At 43.5% G+C, this 20149-nt stretch overlaps 1 protein-coding gene across 8 annotated transcripts in view; it reads left to right on the forward strand.

Moving 5' to 3' along the window:
- Positions 1-20149, forward strand: part of AP-1gamma (adaptor protein complex 1, gamma subunit) — a 198357-nt gene that overhangs the window by 150668 nt on the left and 27540 nt on the right. For all 8 annotated transcript variants that reach the window (XM_075669213.1, XM_075669194.1, XM_075669206.1 and 5 more), the window contains 4 exons: positions 7666-7793; positions 12050-12154; positions 13806-13974; positions 19862-20069. In XM_075669213.1, the coding sequence (XP_075525328.1) occupies positions 7666-7793; positions 12050-12154; positions 13806-13974; positions 19862-20069 (610 nt within the window). The remainder of the gene's footprint in view (positions 1-7665; positions 7794-12049; positions 12155-13805; positions 13975-19861; positions 20070-20149) is intronic.

Raw genomic sequence — 20149 nt, forward strand, 5'->3', positions numbered from 1 at the left:
GGTGATATCATTACGCGGGTAAAATTTCCCGCAAAAAAAAAAAAAAAAAAATTCCATCCCACGTTTGCTGCGGGATGACAACAGCTGTATGTACTGCGGGGCACCAAAACAAAAATGGCGGCCGGCGGAGCAAGTCGAACGCGCCAAACGCGATTTTTTTTTCTCATGAGTACATTACGTGTATTGAAAGAGTTTCTTCTGTATGAGTAATGAATAATATCGTTAATATCTGCAAGTTTGCGGCAATAACGTAGCCATGTCCACTTTGAGGAGACAAAAACAGATGAGCGCGCTTAGCTGCCTGTGACAGAAACACATGGCGGTCATGCTGCGGAAACTGTGGCATTTGCCTTTCCTGCTATCCTAATACGGCACGTTTCCGCTAAAGGTGGGCGAATATCTTAGCTGTGTTACAAGTGGTCGGCGTATGAATAGGGTACACTTCTCACGTATCAGTGTAGACGTGGCTGCTATCGTTGCCGCTCGCGGTTTGTTGTATGCCCACGAGTGCAGACGAGAAGAATCGAAAGGCACCTTTTTTGTTGTTGTTGTTGTTGACCACAACCATTATAAAGCCTACACATAATAAAGGCAAGTTTGGTTGCAACTTTTTTTTTTTTTTTTGTCATGGAAGTGCGGAAAGTGATGAATGAAATGGTGCATCTGCTTAAGAATGGTTGGTGCATGCAGACCGCTTGGTTTGTCTTGAAGAGTGGTTCGCGTAGCATTTGATAGATGGTGAGCTCGATCATTATTAGCTAGACTTGGCACACGACATATCGCTGCGGCAAGTTCAGGGTGCGATCATTACACGAGAAATAAAAAAAATCGAATTTTAATGACAAAATTCAGGGGTGTGATCATTACGCGAGTGCGATCATTATGCGAGTAAATACGGTAAATACCCAAGAAAGTGGATGGGGAACGGCGCCGCGATAGCTCAATTGGTAGAGCATCACATGCGAAATGCGAAGGCTGTGGGATCGTTCCCTACCTGCAGCAAGTTGTTTTTTCATCCACTTTCATTTCGATTAATTTATCGTTTCTTTATTTCATTTATTAAGTACAAGTAATTTCTCCTTTGTCCTTGGTGTCAGTGTTTGCTGGCTTCTACAGATACTACTCCGCTAGTCCAACCAGGTGAGGATGAGCCCTCTTATTCAGACACTGTTAGTGTCACTTGACACTCGAGGTCCCAAACGTATGGGATCCCCAATTTCAAAAATTTATGATATGACTAATAAAAATTGGGCCCCTCGGTTAACCCCTTTTCTTCTCGTTTATTACATAATGAGGGTCTTGAATCCGGCAGCATTGATGCCTTCAGGTAGCATGTGTGGGTTTATTTGACCAATTACCTTCACCCAAAAAGATAACGTTCTCATGATGCGTGCGGCAGAAACGATGTTCCTACATCCGCCGCCGAGGTCTGTGAGCGTGGCGCTGGCTAACACTCCCAGGGTTCTACTAGGAAACATAAATACCCAAGAAAGTGGATGGGGAAACAGCGCCACAGTAGCTCAATTGGTAGAGCATCGCACACGAAATGCAAAGGTTGTGGGATCCTTCCCAACCTGTGGCAAGTTGTTTTTTCGTCCACCTTCATTTCCATTGTTTTATCGTTTCTTTATTTTATTTATTAAGCGCAATTAATTTCCCCTGTGTTGTCCTTGGTGTCAGTGTTTGTTGGCTTCTTATGCTATGACTAATAAAAATTGGGCACCTCAGTTAACCCCTTTTCTTCTCATTTACACTCGAGCAATGTGTTCTTGTTTTTTCAGTGATTGTACGTAGTGCTGATGTGCTTTCACTCGGACGCGACGTGTTCTTTCCCGCAGCAGTAGCATGAGACACCCTTTTGATACCACAACCTTATGCATAGGAAGCGAGCTTCTGCTGGAACTGGCTATCTTGCTGGCATTTTTGTTCGCAGCTTCCATGGCAAGCGCAGTTTTCAGGGAATCTTCATACGTAAGGCCTACTTTCTCGAGCAGCCTTGTCTGCACGGCTGTGTTGTTGATGCTGCACACAATATGGTCCATCAATATATTGCCATGCTCACTTCTGAAGTTCCAATATTCCGAGAGACTTTTGAGTGATGCCACGAAGTTACTGACCGACTCGCCCTCTGTGCGAACATGCGTGTTGAGCTTAAAATGCTGAACAGCTGCAGATGGCTTGGGGCAGTAATGGTCCCCCAGAAAGGAAACAATTTCAAGTTTTTGTCTTGTGGCTGGGTGAGCTTAACGAGATCCCACAAGAGAACATATGTCTTCTGCCCACAGCAACTAAAGAAGTGTGACTTCTTTTTTTCTGCTGCAGTGTCATTGGCAAATAATTGGCAATTAAGAAAGCTTCAAGACGTTGAATGTAGAAGGGCCATGCATCTCCCTCTCCTCCGTTGAATGCTTCACGGTTGCTGAGCATTGGCATGACAAACTTCTGTTGCGTCGAACTCACCAGGGGATCGACACACTCATGTGCGTAGAAGTGGGCGGAAGGATGATGCACTTGAAAAAACTTTATTGCTTTTTTGCTAATCACCACTTGTTATGAGTGTATGCCAAGTAGTGTCGATAGGCGGACTGACTCTGCGGTTGCCGTCAACTGTTAGCCCAAGGAACCAACAACATATACGGCCTGACAGTACAAATGGGGATGCACTGAAAACTGATTCCATGTTTTTTACTCTCTGCCTTGACAGGGCGGTGCAAGTGGCGCCGCACTATGGATGGCCAGTTAAAACGAAACCGTAACAGCACATATAAAATCAGTGGTTAAAGCTACCCTTCGTCTTCATGTTGCAGCACGATATGTTGTGCATGGGCTCTGGCTCTCTTGGTGGCAGGTCGAATGCAAACGGTGATTTGTTTCTCTTGAATTTGTTGGAATCGTAGCTCTTACAGTAATGTTTAACAGATCCGAAGAGCTGTTTGCAGCTGACATTGTCACCTGAAGTTCTTGCGCGGTCACAAATCAGCTGAGTGTCCGCTCTTCGCAGGTTTCGTTAGCCCTGCGGGCGATACTGGCATGTTTTGCGTGCCTTCCCCACTGGTGTACCTCTTGTGATGTCACATGAAGAAATATGCTTGGCTGTTCGGTTAGCTTTCAGTTTCGTTCATGCGCTTTTTTGCTTATTTAAAATTATTTTCGAATTTGTGGAACAATTCAACTATCATACGCATGACAGGGGGCTCTTGGGGACCTATATATTCCATTACCTTGACATGGCAAAAAAATCGCCGGAGTTGCCTTTTGAGTCAGCTTTGCCGCACTATAGCCGCGTTATGCGGCGAAGCATACCGACTGTATTGCGGTGACACATATTTGCCTATGGTGCTTATGGCTACCCGACACTGTTGGCTCAAGTACCCACACTGTGCTGCCTCTTCATGCATCTGGACAACACCAGCTGTCAGGTGGAAACCTATGTGTCTGCTGCTAATCTGGCTAAGTGCCTAAATACAGTTTCCAAACTACAAATTTGACCAAGTTTGGCAGCTTGGCAGTGCTTTTAGACCCTCATGCTAAAGTAGTTGAGTACCTTCAGGATGCTTCAATGGCAAGCTAGATTAAAAATTGTAGGAATTGGGGCCTGTTCGGTATTCATGACTGTGGGTACAATGGGAAGTAAACAGGTTAGACAAAGTAGGTTGGGCTTGGTGGTCATTCATAACTGTGGCTACTGCACGAAGTAAATAGGATGGACAGTGCTTTGTGTATCTGCTTCTGTCTGTGCTGTTTCCTTCTCAAAGAATTCACAGTTGTGGAGTTATAACCTACCATTAGAAGAAGTAAGAAAAATTTAAACACCAAGGAACCCAGATATGTCCTCAAGCTTCTGAAAAAGCTTCTTCCACATCGGCACTTTTAAAAGACTTTGATAAGCTCATCAACCAGCAGAGATTTTCACTTGCTTGTAGCAGCAATTTTCACGGGCTACAAGCACAGGTTGAAAAATATGTGCATGATGAAATTTTGGGCTCAAAAGAAGATCCATGTGGGTGGTGGTGTAAGCACAGTGCCCACTGTTGGCTGATCTTGCAAAAGGATGCCTGCCGATATGAGGCACTAGTGTGTCTAGTGAGCAGCTAGTGTCATTGAAGGAATCTGCCGTTTTCATGGTCCTATGCTGCCTACTGTTGCAGGCCACTGGAAATGTGTTGGAAGTGTGCTGGGGCTTTCATCAGTTGATTTGTGTGCTTGCGCCTATGTTGAGTGTGTGTCGGTCGTGTGTTTCGTGGATCGCGATTAATTATTAATGGCTTCTCTGGGGCAGCATGTCTATTCTGGAAGTCATGTAGCACGCACTGACTACTGGGTAAGCTGGCCTGAGTGCGCTCTTGTGCTAACAGTGCGGCTGACAAAGGTACACTGCGCTCCAGCTACTGAAATGGCTGCCTTGAAGCTTGTTGTTACTGATGCCTGTGCTTGCACCTCGCTTTTTGTATTCCTTTACACATTCATTAGACATTTCGCATATTCAAGATGTCTTCAAGTACAGCCTTCTGCTTCGATTTGCCAAAGTGGCGCATTTGTTTACATTGACATCTATAGCCACATCTCGTTCTCGTTATTAACGTTTGATATTGTGGAAATGATGCATCGCTGATTTAAAATACTGTCAAAATGTAGCAAAACATACATATGTGCACATACAAGTCTTGTTGTTCCACCCAGCGACTTGTCAATATGAGTGGACGAGCCCCTTAAAACAAGGGCAACTGTGATCCAGACACATATATTACGGGCTGTTATTACTGATGCTTGCTTTTCTTGAAGTTCATCATACTTAGTTTGTGTGTGCCATAAAATATTATTAGAGAAAACTGTGCTCAGGATAAGCGCTCACTTATGGGCCATGTAGTTCTCTCACGAAAATGCGGATGCCATCACTGACACCGCCGGTAACTGAGCGAGGCAGTTTATGCTTCTGTACCAAATGCACTGTCTCTAGTTTCCCATTTGATGCAGAGGTAAACAGTGCTTCTCTGGGATTAAGAAATGTGTCAACCTAATAATGCGTATAGATCCACCCATCTACGTAGCGAATGCGACTGGCAGCCTTTGGGAACGGCGACCTACAGATGTTGGAACTGCGCTGTATTGCCATTAGCCGTTCATTGTGTATGTGCCATGCAAAGTGAAGAGTAGTTGATATAAAATTGCCATAGAGTCACAACTGAACTATAAGAGCAGTTTCCTTCGTTGTAACTGCTTATTTTTTAGTTGAGGTCCACCGGTAGTGGGTGCATGAACTCAATGAGGCCAGGCCTAAACCAACCTTCGCTAAACAGATCAACGTTGGCTCATACTTCATGTGCACGGCTTGAGAGGATTAATGTTTGTGCATTTCAACTTCGAAGGCATGTTTCAACTCATTTTGTGTGCAATTATATATGCAAGCAAAGGCACTGCGGATATATCGCATTGTCGGTTCGGCAGCTGATTGTGTGGCGTTCAGTCCAGCAATCATGGTCGGCATGCTGATTTTGCTGGTGCCGTCGACAAGAAAGCCTGTCACACTACGACAACTCGCACCTGTCGATTGTGTCATTGTCGGCCCATTGTGATAACATGGTCTCAGCGATGCACTGTGCTGAATAGTCGGCCAATAATTGGCGTTAGCGTCTTGTTGGTCTCGTATTGACCCAGTGTTACTGCACCTTAAACGAGTGCGTGAAGTATGCGATGCCACCACCAGCAAGAGAGGGCCAACACTGCAAGAAGACTTCATCAGCAACGTGATGTTTTTGAAGTGTCGCCCAAGTGTAATGCAGCGGTTTATAAATTTGCTAGCCATCAATGCAAGGTGGCAACTGCATGGTTCACTGTGCAGTCTGAATGAAGCCTTGGCCTCTCCTTTTTTTAAAGTGGAGTTGGAGTCTTACGCTATGCACGCTTTCAGCACCGCAACAACGTAGAGCTCTATACCGGTGGATTTCCAATGCAGTACACGGCATGAGTGTTTGCTCCAGTGTGCGTTTGTGCACTTTATTTATTTATTTATTTATTTTTTCAGAGGACTTTCCCTCAATATTTTTGAGACATGCGTGTCCCTCCAAAAAGTTTTTTGACTAATCCGCTAGGGCCATCGCATGCGCCATCGTGCTGTGAAAAAGGCAGATTGTGACATGCCAGGAGGGTGATCGCTGCCCTCCGAACATGTGGAGCAGTTATCCTTCTTTCACGACAACATTAATAACTGCAGTTACGATACTGTCAAGCAAAAGTGTTCTGCTAGAGAATTTTGTTGACTGGAACCATAATTTTTGTCTGTTATTTGCCGTGTAATAAACTGAGTTCTTTTTACACCTCTGGTTGATTGAAAAATATTGCATTCTTGCAAAACCAGTAGTATTCATATTCGAAAAATATTTAAAGTGGGTTTGCACTGGTTTTCATTATTCGAATTTGCTATAGCCTCTGGGTGCCAATAATCATTCGCTAGATGACGGTATAGGCTAAGTCTGCCATTTTTACAGCATACCATGGCCTTAATTTTGTATAGAATGAACTTCAAATATAACAAACCTTTCTCCTGGATTATTACAGTCTAATGTATCAACCGTAGACTGTGATAGTTTTGCAATTTGTTTTGTTTATATGGTAGACTTCTGTTAATTTTATTTTAGGTATTTCTGTTCTTCAGTTAATTATTTCGATCAAAAGTCCTGGCCGGTGCCCATACATTTCCATGGGACCAAATGTCTGTAATTTGGATCCTGAAATTAGCCTTAGCCAGATCATTCGAACTTAATTGGTCATTTCACACGTGCTCAAACCCAATGATGACTGGAGTCGTGACTCCAGCAGTGTCAGTGTATGTCTTGGTGGTGCTTAGTGAATTCAATGAACACACATCACCTCTCGTCCAAAATGCCCATTTTGGGCCTGCTCCAGGACGGCTGTTGTTTGCAGCAGCCTAGGATCACAGCCAGCCTAACCAGCACCACTGCCTTTGCTGTCACAAGATGGTGACCATGGAGAATTGCATGCTTTGCAGCGAAGTGGTTTGTTAGGCATGGGCCGCCATCTCGTTTACAATAACTGCGAAGTCGTTTAATAAATGCAGAATAGTACCAGACGCACTCTAACCCGTGTGATGGAGAGCATGTAGTGGTCTTTTAGACAGCGATAGTGTTGTCTGGGAGTGATGACGATAGATATTAAGTAAGTAAACTTCCATGCTGTTAAAGTTCGCTGGTTTCGTATTTTTCTTATTGCTGGAATCGGAAGGGTGCTACGCTTTTCTTGCTAAGAAAACAGGGTGTACGTTTGATTTCTTTGTTTAGGAGGTCTAATGTCATTTTTACATTAGTTTTATACTTGGAATCCCTAAAAAGTGGTTGTGCATTCGATTTGGGGACATTTTAAAATTGAGGAAAATGCTACCAAATGAATCGTGGTGTAGTTTGGTGTTTTTTCGGGCTCTTGTTTTATTCGACCTGCTGGACCAACTACCGACCAATTTTGTTGGTCCCGTCAGAGTCAACTTACCTAATGGAAGTCGACTGTGTTTATAAATTGTGTGAACATCAGCCTTAAAGTATGTTAATGGATCTATGTTCCGAAACAGTAAAATATTTTTTTTTAAATTTTGTTATTATCAGTACTTTTAGAAATTATTAGCAGTGTTCTACATGATTTTTTTTTTCCTTCCAGGTCACTGAAGATGAAGTCATAGATTTTTATGAGAAGATGCTGAGCAACAATCAAGTGCAGCTTGTAACAAAGGAGTATGCCGTTACATCGCTAATGAAATTAAGTGTGCGCTTTGCATCGTCTGCACCGTAAGTTGCATTTTCTGCTGTGTCTTTGTATGTAATTTGTTGGGAGCTTTTGGGAATGGGAATTTGGTGGGAGGTACTGCAGTAGTTACCACTGGATAAGCTGAAGCCAGTGCAAAGGTCTGCAGTATGCCACTAAAGAACCACAGAACTTTGTTTTTTGCGATATTGTTAAAGAGATGATTGCTATGTGTAATGCAGCGGTTAATGTTAGTTCATCTTCACTGTCATCTTGTGCGCCAAAGTGGCAGCACAGCAGGCTTATCTACGTTTTCTGAGCATGTTGGCAAAGCATTGCAAGCCTCTGATTTTGTAGAATGCTTGTCTATGGACACGATCAGGTGCTTCTGAACTACACAAAAAGCATTTCTTTATGCTGGCGTCCAGTGTCGAGCATTGCATGAATTCGGAGCCTTGTAGCACTGCGCCAACATGTTCATGAACTGCTGATAAGCCAAGCACTTGCCGTGACTAAGAGAGTGGAGGTCGTTTTTCTCTAACAACGCATTTCATTTTGCGTCGTTTACATTCATTGTGCAGAAAGACCAATCCAGGTGTTAATGGTGCCGCTCTGAGTCAATGATGATCGAGGAAAAAAGTCCTTAACTGTGCACATGCAGCAGTTTATTGCAGCTGAATTTAGACAGTGCGAAATCATCCTTCTGCCTTGTACTGCAAGACATGCGCTCTGATGTTCTGCTCTGTCCCTGCATGACCCTCAACTAAGGTGCAGCGCATTGTGTCTACAATCACAAGAGAGTGTGGGAGTCGGCAGCATTAGTAGAGTAATGGTAAAGCAGCAGCGGTTACGTGCAGGCAGGGCTGCCAACTTAGCAGTGTGTCATAAAGTTCTTTGAATAATGAAATGAGGGGAAAAAAATAAGGGAATCCTAGGGTCTCAATTTTTTGTTAGATAAAACCATATGAAGAAAAGGGATAATGAAGCCTGAGAATGGTTATCTTTAATTTAAATGCAGAAATACAAGGTAAAGGGAGATGGAGGTGGACAAAAAGGCAACTTGCTGCTGTTAGGAGCCAAGCCCACATCTTCCACTTTTTGGGGGGGGGGGGGAGGGGGGTGATAAAGTAGCACCATTCATTGTTAGCCTCCACCAGCTCCTCTCATGCACATTTCATTGAGGGCCACTAGGTTCAATGTCTGCATGTCCTCTCTACTCGCTGAAAAGTGAGCAAATCAGCCCAATGCAGTGATTGCGAAGTACACTGTGACTCTCTCACTGAAAGCTGAGTATATTAAGCATTCAAGGGAATAATAACAAGGTGAATGGGGCACTGTGTGTTACGAGAAGTGACAGTAGAGGTGCAATGTTATTCTGTGTCAAATACGGAAAAGCGCAGTGTCGGTGGGGCGTAGCATGCTCACAACAAATGAGGAGACGGCGCATGCAGCTGGAGCTTTCCTGTAGACAGACTAGACAGCACTGCCAGTGCTGTTTGTTGAGAGGGAAAAGGCAGAGAGGGGAGACAGCGCTGTAGTAATTCTAGGGACTTTGGCACCGCCAGGTGGCCGACAGTTTGCAGGAGTTCGCAGTGCAAGCAGATGGCGGAAAGTATGGGGGTATGTGTATTGTTTGAATGGGGAAGCCCTCTCTACTTTTCTCTCGGGAGCATTGCTGCTGCCATGAGGGGCAGTATACATTGGATGCGATAGTACATCCTGCAAGAGAGGACACAATCTGGCATCCATAAGACAATTTACGATTTTACTGGTTAGAGCTCAGAAAGCTGACTGGCGGTTTTGAAGGCTGTTGTGGCAGGAGAGAGTTTCTGTATTTATTTCTTTTTATTTATTTATTTATTTATTTATTTATTTATTTATTTATTTATTTATTTATTTATGCAAGTACCTGCAGCTCCACAAGGGCATTATTGCAGGGGGAGACAATTCGAGGAAAATGAACATGTGACAAAAAGTTAAAACAACTTAGCACAGGTGGTAAAAGTAACAAAATATGCAACATCGATGAGTCATCTCAACAGCAAAACGGTCTTCAGTGAACTGCGGTGCCAAATTGCAACACAGAAATGGAAAGGGTACACTATCGCATGAAGCACAGTGCCAGCCAAATGATATAATGTAAACGGGATGATATTATACTACGGCAGACTGCGTGACAATAAAGACAGAAACTCTGAACACGTTTTACATTCACCAATGCTCTTGGGAAGCCTATTCCAGTGTGTGGAAGCATGCAGAAAGAATGAATTACGGTAGACATCAGTAAGACAGCGCATTTCAAGAACTTTCAGCTTGTGATCACATCGTTTAGAGATGAAGTGGGGGGGGAAAATCTACAAGTTCTTATTTATTCCTGTGAGATCAGAGTAAATTCGGAAAAAAAAGTTCTAATTTTGCAGTTAATCGACGGTGTGCTTGTGTTTTCCAACCAAGGTCCTCTTTAACTAATGTAATACTGCTACGGAAGTTATAATTACCAGAAACAAATCTTGCAGTGCAGTGCAGTTTTGGACGCTTTCAAGCTTTTCTATAAGTTTAGAGCTTTGAGGGTCCCATACCTGGAAAGTGTATTCGAGTACTGGACAAACATTTGTTATCTAAAGCAGTTCTTTTACTTTCTGGGGGGGCTTTATAAAAATTACGTCTAACAAGGTTTAGCATACGAGATTATTTTAAGGTTAAGTATTCAATATGTCTGTTCCATGTTAAATTTTCTGAAGAATAGACCCCGAGGTATTTGTAGTGTTGAACCTTTTCAAGAAGTAGTCCGTCCAATTTATACTCTGATCTCACAGGAAAGCGTTTACAGGTGAATGACACTAGTTGACATTTAGCACTGTTCAAAGACATGCGCCACTTAGTGCACCAAGCATGAATTTTGTTTAGATCATTCTGCAAACTACTAACATCACAATCATTTTCTACATTCCTGCATATGGCACAATCATCAACATATAACCTCACTTTGCATTCTAGATTGTGGACAATGTCATTCATAAAGACTAAAAATAACAAAGGCCCCAGAACAGACCCTTGGGGCACGCCAGAGGTTACAGTGACAGGTGTTGATTTAGTGCCGTCTATTAAAGCATGCTGTGTTCGCCCAGACAAGTAATTTCTAATCCAATCTACTATTGCAGGGTGTATACCGAGACAGGATAACTTATGTAAAAGCAATGCATGAGAAACGGTGTCAAAAGCTTTCCGGAAATCCAAAAATATGCAGTCTACCTGAAATCCACGGTCGAAAGAGTAAAAGAGATCATGGGAGAACTCTACCAGTTGAGTTGTACTTGACAAGCCAGGCCTGAATCCATGTTGAACATTCGAAAGAAATTATTGCTTTGAAGGTGTTTCATCACAGTACTGTATATAATGTGTTCTTTTGTTTTGCAACATACACATGTTAGAGAAATAGACCTGTAGTTTTCAAGTACACTTTTGGGACCGTTATTATGAATAGGAACGATGTGGGCTACCTTCCACTCTTCAGGTAATGAAATGGTATTTAATGATTTATTAAACAGAGCTACCAAAAAGTGCGCAAATTCTTGTGAGCAGGATTTTAATACCTGCGATGGAATGCCATCAGGACCGCCAGTCGATTTGTTGTTCAGATTGGAAATAAGCTTGGTATAGCTGTTGTAAGCAGGAATAAGCTGGTATAGAAACAATAAACCTTTTCTAGAAAGGTAGATGAGAACTGCTCTGTTTGACACAGCACTGAGGCAGGCACCTGCCGATAGTGCTGAAAGACACTACAGAGAGCAGGTGCATGAGGCTTACTACACGTGGCTGCCGCAGTTCATAGAGAAGATGTGTGGGAACATTTGCAAGAGAATGACTTCTGCAGTGACGTCAAATGGGTGAGGGAAAAAGATTAGGACCACAAGGCTCATTTCAGCTGTGTGACACTCGGCAGTGCCTTGTTACTCTGACTTTCGGGCTGAAATGGCTAAGCGTGAGGTAGAAATGTAGTCTGTGAATGGGAGTCCTTTGTTCGAAAACAGGATGGGAGGGTCGCTTGCTCCTAGAGTTTTGTAAATAGTCCATTGTGCCATCGACTCCTAATGTCAGGACCACAATTCTTCACAACCAAACTTTAGAAGAAAATACGAAACAAGATTTCTTGATATCAGAACAATAGCTTCTACCAGGTGTAGAATAAACAATCATTGGTAATTCCCAGGTTAATACTGAAAATGAGTGTTATAGCTGTTTGACCTTTGAGTGTGTTGTTCCATTTCATATCTCATCTACATACTCTTGTTGTTTGCAGGCGGATAAAGAAAGTAGTGGATGCTTTCGGTGGTAACATGAACGTTGAGCTGCAGCAGCGTTCCATTGAATTTTCTTCACTGTTCTCCAAGTTCGATCACCTAAGGTGTGTAACTTAATGCACTTCATTATACAGTAACATTTTGAATGGTTTAACTTCAAGTTCATACAATTTAGCATGCCAATGAGTAAGCATATAATAAAAAAAAATTGCATAGAGGAGGATGTTCATGTTTTATCGCTTAACATTTACAGTTAGGTAATGGCAAAATTGTTTTTAATGGCTATCTAAATATTGCATTAATGAACCAATAAATATGTACAAGGGGTACAACATTATTTTGCATATGATTTGGCTTGTGTGTCCTTTATGTCAAAGTTGAGTCAAGCAAAAAAAAAAAAAAAAAAGGTTTACTATATTAATCTGTATGCATATTGGTTCGGAAAGCACCTGGGCTGTATGTATCTTAGTGCAGCGATCAAGGTGTGGAAAAGGAATCTTTTTCTCCCTCCAAAGGGAGGCGTTGTTACACTGTCTTTAGTGTTGTAAATTGGGAAATTTGAAGTACACAAACATGAAAATGTTCGCCTAGAGCTTTATTACAAATGTTCGTTGAATGCTGGAAAGTAATAGCTGAAAGTCCCTGATTTCTTCGCTACGGTTGGATGCGGGTCTGAATCTGTTCTTCCCTCACTTGGCAGCGGTTGCCAAAGAGTGCATGTGTGGAATGCTTAGCTGTGAGTCAACAGAGTTCTGTGCCTTGGCACTCTTAGAAATGGTGCATATCCATCACCCAGTAAACTCATCACAGTATGTGTCCACTCAGCAGCATAAATGCAGGATGCTGCAGAGCCATACCACATCATATTTTAAAGGTCTTGTAAAAAATTAAACAATTATGATACTCCCTAACGTGAAATTTGAACACAGCTCTATACATGTTTTCATTTTGCAATATATTGAGGCAAATAATTTGAGAGAGACGATGTAGCAGAGTTGGCAATTGTCGAAAATCTGATCTGCAGGTCAAGCGCATTGCCTTTTGTACATGACTCGTCCAAGGTTCCAGTGTAATCGATGGTGCTGCATGGCTTCCAGAAAGTACTAGACAATTCGCATCGCGCATGTGATCATATTACAAAACAATCGGAAACGACAGTCGAAACAATTGCTAACGAGACCAAACCAAGCCAACCAAACAAGCACGAGCGATAGCTGACGCGAGCAGACGATAGTACGAAAGGAGAAGTCTGGCTGAGACCAGTTAGACGCATTGAGCGATTGGGTAGGTCCGCATGACACCCATTTCCCGCATGCGCGTCACTGAAGGGGGCCGCTGTCATTGGTCTCCGTCATTCACGGCTTGCATATTTAATATCCCGCTCTGTGTTTGCGCTTGCATATTCCGCTGTGCTCATTTGCTCGATTACGCCAACGCTCGTCGCAGGAACGGCCGCCTAAGAGCTGCACTCTAAAAGAAATAAAAATCCCATGAATTATGAGCAAATATAATGCACTAATGTTAGGATTATTTGATGTTTTCAACAAATTTAGGTATTTGTATTAACCTGAGGGAGGAATGGTTAACAAAGCATGTTTAAAGCACTGTTGCTCTGGTGAAGAGGAATGGGTGCGTGTAATAGAGTGCACCACAGAACCAAGCGGCGAAAGCTGTCCATTTTTCTATTTTGTGTAAGCGATAGAGCGACGTGTCGTCAAGCGTGACTTGCGCTATAATAAGGGCTTTCACTCGCAGAGGCAGCCTTTTGGAACGCATGCCTCCAATGGAGACCCGGTCTCTTGCTAGCTCAGCAGGGTTGGACAATGGCCAGGCTCGTGAAGACGAGATTCTGCTTGATGACCAGGCCCCTAGGGATGCCCAGAACCCTCCATCCACAGTCATTGGTGCACCTCCTGTAGAATCGGTCAGTGTCTTTGCACTGCAAATGTGTGTTTATGCACAAAATCTTTAAGTGTTAGCATGCTGTTGTTTCAATATGCATACCTTGAATAAGTCTTTCTGGGGGGGGGGGGGGCAGTATTGAACTACTGATAATGAAGCACATAAATGATGCAGCACAAAAGGAAGATCGCATCGATTTTGTATTAATATTTCGCCCGGGGCCAGGTTTTTGTCAGAGTTCTAATCTTTAGTCATGCTGTATTTCTTTTGTTCCGTACTTTCACTGGATCCAGAGAACTTGTTTGTCGTAATACAATACACTTCCATTGATTCAACCCTGATGGCACCGAAGAAATTGAGTGAATTATGCGGCCGGTCAAATTAAATAAAATGCAAGAACATTTTAAAAGCGCACCACTGATTCATTTAGCAGTATTTGCCCGATTCTGACACGCCCCCTGAATCAAACTTTTGTCCGTCCAGAGAAGAAAACTAACATAGAGATAACATTAAAGCTCCTAAACTAAGTAGCTTTAAGGGGGGAAGAATAATGGGGAGGGGAAGTGTCTCATCCTCTCTGGATCTACCTAATCAAAGTTGCACCGACGCTGTGCCTGCATGTGACCTACGTTGTTCACGGTTTGGCTTATCTTTAATTTTGAAGGTCATCATTGTTGACGAGGAGCGAACAGCCAAGTGATTCTCTCTTTTTTTTTTCTGCACTGCTCAGCGCACCGTATTGCAGCGCATGCCGACATACAGCTACCGCTTTAAGCATCGAGTGCCATAAATGGTGTCTTCACATAAACGAAGTGTCGGAAGCATAAAAATGTGCATTTTTTTTTTTTTGTTGCTGACATATGTCACAAGTCACTTGTGCAGCCGAATGGTCTTTAATATGTATGCCTATTGCAACGCTTAGCATAAATGCCGACTTTGCCCGGCATGCAGTGGTGCCTCTCATGCGCATCGAAACACTTATTGTGCATTTTTATTACATAACCGACACAATGTGGTTGCAAACCAGCTTGTAACGAAACTGTGCCATTCTGACATTGACGTGCCTGAAGCTACAAAACATGCATGAATGTGCGCCCAGCATGTCCATCAAAATACAGTATGAAAACTTGTTCATTCTGATTTCACGGTACCGAAAAAAAGAAATGTCTGAATTGCTGTATTTATTCGAATCTTGGCCGATAGTTTTTTTCAAATAATCATGTTCCAAACTCTAGGGTCAGCTTAGATTCGAGGATTTAAAAAAAAATGTGCCAGTTTTTCATTGAAACTGCTAAATATGGTGCATAGCTAGCGCCATCTAGAAAAGTCAGTATCGCAGCCGCTACTAGCCGCGCCAGTAGCCAACCGTACACAAGCGAGGTCGCCATTTTAAGCTGTGTCGTGTCGGCCATATCGGTGTGCGGCGTGGTGTTACCGTGATGGCACCAAGCAGGAGATGCCACTACAGTGCCACTTTCAAGCGAAAAGTTGTGATAGCTGCAGAGGCATCGTTGAACCTTCAAGCTGGGCGGGACTTCGGCATCGACAAGAAAAGCATCCGTCGTTGGAGGGGACAATGACAGCAGCTTTTTCCGTGCGCCGCAACGAGGATGGCATTTAGCAGACCAAAGAAAGGCCGTCACCACGAAGTGGAGACAGTGTTGGCCGACTTTGTTTGGACGCAGAGAGCAGCTGCCGTTCCAGTGACAACAGAAGTGCTCCAAGCGAAGCTAGGGAACTTTTGAGGGAGCGAGGCCTAATGCCAAAGGATTTCAAAGCCAGTCGGGGCTGGCTTCAGAAATTCATGAAGCGCTTTGGCTGCAGCCTCCGACATCGCACTTCAATTACCCAGAAGCTGCCAAGTGATTTCGAAGAAAAACTGATAGCTTTTCAGCGCTACGTGCTGCGAAGGAGAGAATTGGCAGGCTACAACCTTGGGCAAATTGGCAACGCCGACCAGACGGCTGTGTATTTTGATATGCCAGTGGCGTACACTGTGAATGAAAAGGGTGCCACAGAGGTGAAGGTATGCTCTGTGGGCTACAAGAAGCAGTGCGCAACTATGATGCTGTGCTGCACAGCTGATGGACATAAACTTCCTCCCTATATGATATTTAAAAGGAAGACACTGCCTGCTCGAGAAACTTTCCCCAGAAATGTCATTGTGCGGGCAAATGAGGACGGGTGCAATGGTGGAAGAGTGGGTTAAGATTGTGTGGCGACGGCGTCCAGGAGCCCTTTTGACAAAGAACTCGCTCCATGTCGTCAACTCTTACCGTGGGCACTTGACCGACAACGTGAAGGCTGCACTCGCCCAAGCGAACACGGACCTCGCTGTCATACCGGGTCGAACGATGGGCCAGTTGCAGCAACTTGATGTCTGCATCAACAAACCTTTCAAGGATCGTCTGCGGAAATATTACACGGACTGGTTGACTGGCGAAGACCACATGCTAATGGCAACGGGCTGCATCAAAAGTGCATCGCTATCGCAGCTGCCGGGCTGGGTAGCTGCAGCGTGGGATGACATCCCAGGTACTTTGATCGTGCACGCCTTTAAAAAGTGCAGCATATCTAATGCGCTTGACGGTACCGAAGATGGTACCGTTTGAAGGTGACAGTGACAAGGAACACAGCGACGAGTCTAGCAGCGAGCTCTGCACATTCAGATTCAATAAATGCTGTTTGCATTTTGTGAACGCTGTGCTCGCTTTTTTTGTTCAGCCTACATTCGAGGTAATATATATATATATATATATATTTTGTTGGCTTCGGACTTTAGGGAGTCTGCTTAGAATCGGGGTCGGCCTAGATTCGAATAAGTACGGTAAGCAAACGTTGAATTATCGAGGCCATCAAGAAAACACAAACAAATTCTCACTACATCAACACGCCTTTATTTACTGAATGAACCAGGAAATCCTGTTCCTATTTTGCACAAAATTAGTGAAGAAGTTACAGTTCACGTCATCTTGTGACTGACTAGTGACGCTTTGCAGCATGGACCCGGTGTGCGTCTTCATCCGAGACTGGCTTTTCAGTACAATGCGCACATCCCATTAATTTTTTCGCCAGTGAGCCAACTGGTTGTCCATTGCAAAATGCAGACGTAAAGGCTATAAAGGCACAAATAGGCATGAAGCATTTCGGCATTCCTGTCGTTTATTTTCTATTTCCATTGATAACTATGGCGATACAGACTGTTTCGTTTCGGATGGACGCACGCTTTGCTTTAGATTTCTTGCCTCGCACATTTTTCGTGCTCACGCTGAGCTCCGAGAGTTGTCTAAATTAACCTGTGTATGGCCAATACGTCCAAATTTTTCATTGAACAACGCATATGCCTGCTGGGATCAAATGATGAGGCTGAATTATCAGATTTTCTAAATTAATGAGGCTTGAGTTAACCAAGTTTTACTGTATGCTGTTTAAAGGGCAACTCTGGCGATTTCTTGATGTCCAATGATGTTAATGAAATTTTGAATACCTATATGTTCTCTTTTGCATTCTGATTAATTGTGTCAAACTATATGGCTGCAAGTTATTTAGTTTTCCTGAAGATGAATCTTAAAAATTGGTTGCGTTCCGGACTCATGACTTTCTACTGGCCACCCTGTGTTTGCTACGTCAGAGTCTACACATCACTGTCGCTGAAATCGTTGCTTAAATCGCCGCTGTCTAGTTCAGAGACTCTGTAAAAGCTCCCTCTGTCAGCAGGAGACATCATCAGCTTCGCTTCTTTGGTGTTAGCGCCACATGTACTGCATGTTTACGTTATGGTAGTGTAGGACCTGCCGTCATTCACTCATCGTGACTGCACACGAAGCAGCTACCCGTTCCGGTTTTGGTATCTTGTTTATTGGTTATTTAAAATTATTGATGATGTTCTAAGCAAACCACCATACCGGTGACAGGACCGTCAATACCATTTGAAAATGACAATATCCTAACAAGGTTAAAAAACGCCGGAGTTGTCCTTTAAACGATAGATATCGTCAGTCGTTGGCAAGAAGAGTCGACCAAGCAGATGCCGCAAAATTCGGAAGTTGTTCTCAGCTTGCAGAACTTTAGGTTGACTCCCGCTCTCAAATTACAAACTGTGCTCATGAGCACGAATTAAAAGCGCTCAGTGCGGCCTCCTTGGGCCTGCAAATTGCACAGTGATGAGTCTTGTGCACCACTGCCTCATGGGGACCCTTGCTGCTCACAGGCTACCAAAGTGCAGGTCCAACATGCAATAGCTTCGTTAAATCCAAAATGCAATGCAAAATGTTTTTCTAAGTCGATAAATTGCTGAAGTGTGTGGGAAAAAGCAATGTGGGTTTGGATTTGTTCTGCTGCTTGCGGAACCCTACGATGCTGTTTGCAGAACCCTAAGGGGCTATTCGGAAATCTCCTGGGTTCTGGGGAACCCAGTTTGAGAACCCCTGTGCTACTGGATGGTACTAGTACTGTCCTGGAACTCACCAACAAATGGTATCGTCAGTGTGTCCTGCTGGATCATAATCCCGCGGTATAGATCAAGCACGCTTCAACGATATCAGCTGTGCTGAGGTGTTGTTTAGCAGGTTTAGTGTTTACATTGAACTGCGGGAAATGTGTGCGTGGATTCTGAATGCATGATGTGCGGTTTCATTCGAGAGTACCAAGCGCTTCAAGCTGACAGGCCTTGCAAGCATTTATTGGTGGCACAGATGACCACCTATTTTGGAAGAGTGAAGATGAGGCAAGCTCGTCAAGCGACAAGAAGTCTGAATAAAAGTGATCATATTCTGTCACTAGCGGTTTAATTATTCTGCATAGCAGTTGAGAGTAGTTAAGGCTTTAGTGGGAAGCCGTAACTCCACCTCATGTAAGACCCGCATTCTAAAGAATCTGACAAAAGAAAGTGTGGGTTTTGTGGGAGTAAATACAGTACACTAGTCCCTCAACAGGAATGAGCCAGCAAAATTTCAGCCTCATTTGTACAGTAATAAAGTGGGAATTTGTATTTTAAATTGGCTGGTGGCGCCTTGGATAAAATAAATGTACCCGGGACCACCAATTTGGAAGGGCACTCACAATGTGAGGAAAAGTAAATGGCTGCACTGTTGTAAAGGTCATTTTACTTTCTTTTTGATAAGCTCAAGCAGTGGCATCAAGAATCTGATAGGATGTGTGCAAAAATGATGAATGAAGTTAGAAGGAACAAATTCTGGGCAGTGGCTGCAAAGAACGTAAACTTGACACTACTGGCACAGATAGTGTCACTTGACTACAACTTATCGCCACAGGAGGTTTCGTAGCGTCACCCGATTTCATGAGATATGCGGCTTCATGCCTTAAAACCAATTTCAACTGATATTTTTGGTTCATATTGTGCTGTAAGGTACCTTCGCTATGTATAGTGTGTAAATTTACACTTGTAAAATGATCCCAAACAGAGTTTTTCGTTATAAAAGTTGTTAAAATATGTTGTTCTAAGCAGCAGTGCATGACCTTTCTGCACACACCAGATGAAGGGAAGACCTGCGAAGGCCATCACAATGATCCCTACTTCATTCCAGACAAAGTGCCCCAATTGAATGTCCATTAGCACTCTCAGCAGGCATATGTGAAAGCACATCATGCATTGGAGAGTACAGAGCAACACACTGAAGTTGTGCTTGCTGACACCATCTAATCAGCACCCCTAGCTACTGCTTCATTTCTAGGTGTTTCCCCTGCTGTTCTTTTTTAGTTACGTATTTTGTGAGTCCTCTCATCACCATTAATCACAATATATAGGGCTGTTGCACACATTGAGTCTGTGTTTATGGCTGCATAGCTTATTGCCAGAATACATTGTTGTTGGAGTTGCTGTTGACTTGCTGTTACTGTCTGATAAATCCTAAGAAGCGATGGTGCTTGATATGGCTTCTGTTTATCAGAGTGCGTTGCTGGATCTCCTGGGTGGTATGGCATCACCTGTGGAGGCTGCAAGCCTACCCCCAACAGCATCAAGGAGTGAAGGGGATGTACTGGACGTAGGGACGACAGCCTTTGAGGCTAGCAATCCTCCACCTATTGGAAGCAGTGGTAGTACTGACCTGCTTGACCTTCTGGGTGGCCTTGACCTTTCAGCACCAACGTCTGCATGTGAGTCCAAACAGTATACAAGAAAGAAATGATTGTGGAAAGCACCTTTTAATGGCATTCCTTTACAACAAGGCAGCATG

This window comes from Dermacentor variabilis, chromosome 1 (genome assembly GCF_050947875.1).
Source record: "Dermacentor variabilis isolate Ectoservices chromosome 1, ASM5094787v1, whole genome shotgun sequence".
Classification (NCBI taxonomy): Eukaryota; Metazoa; Arthropoda; class Arachnida; order Ixodida; family Ixodidae; genus Dermacentor; species Dermacentor variabilis.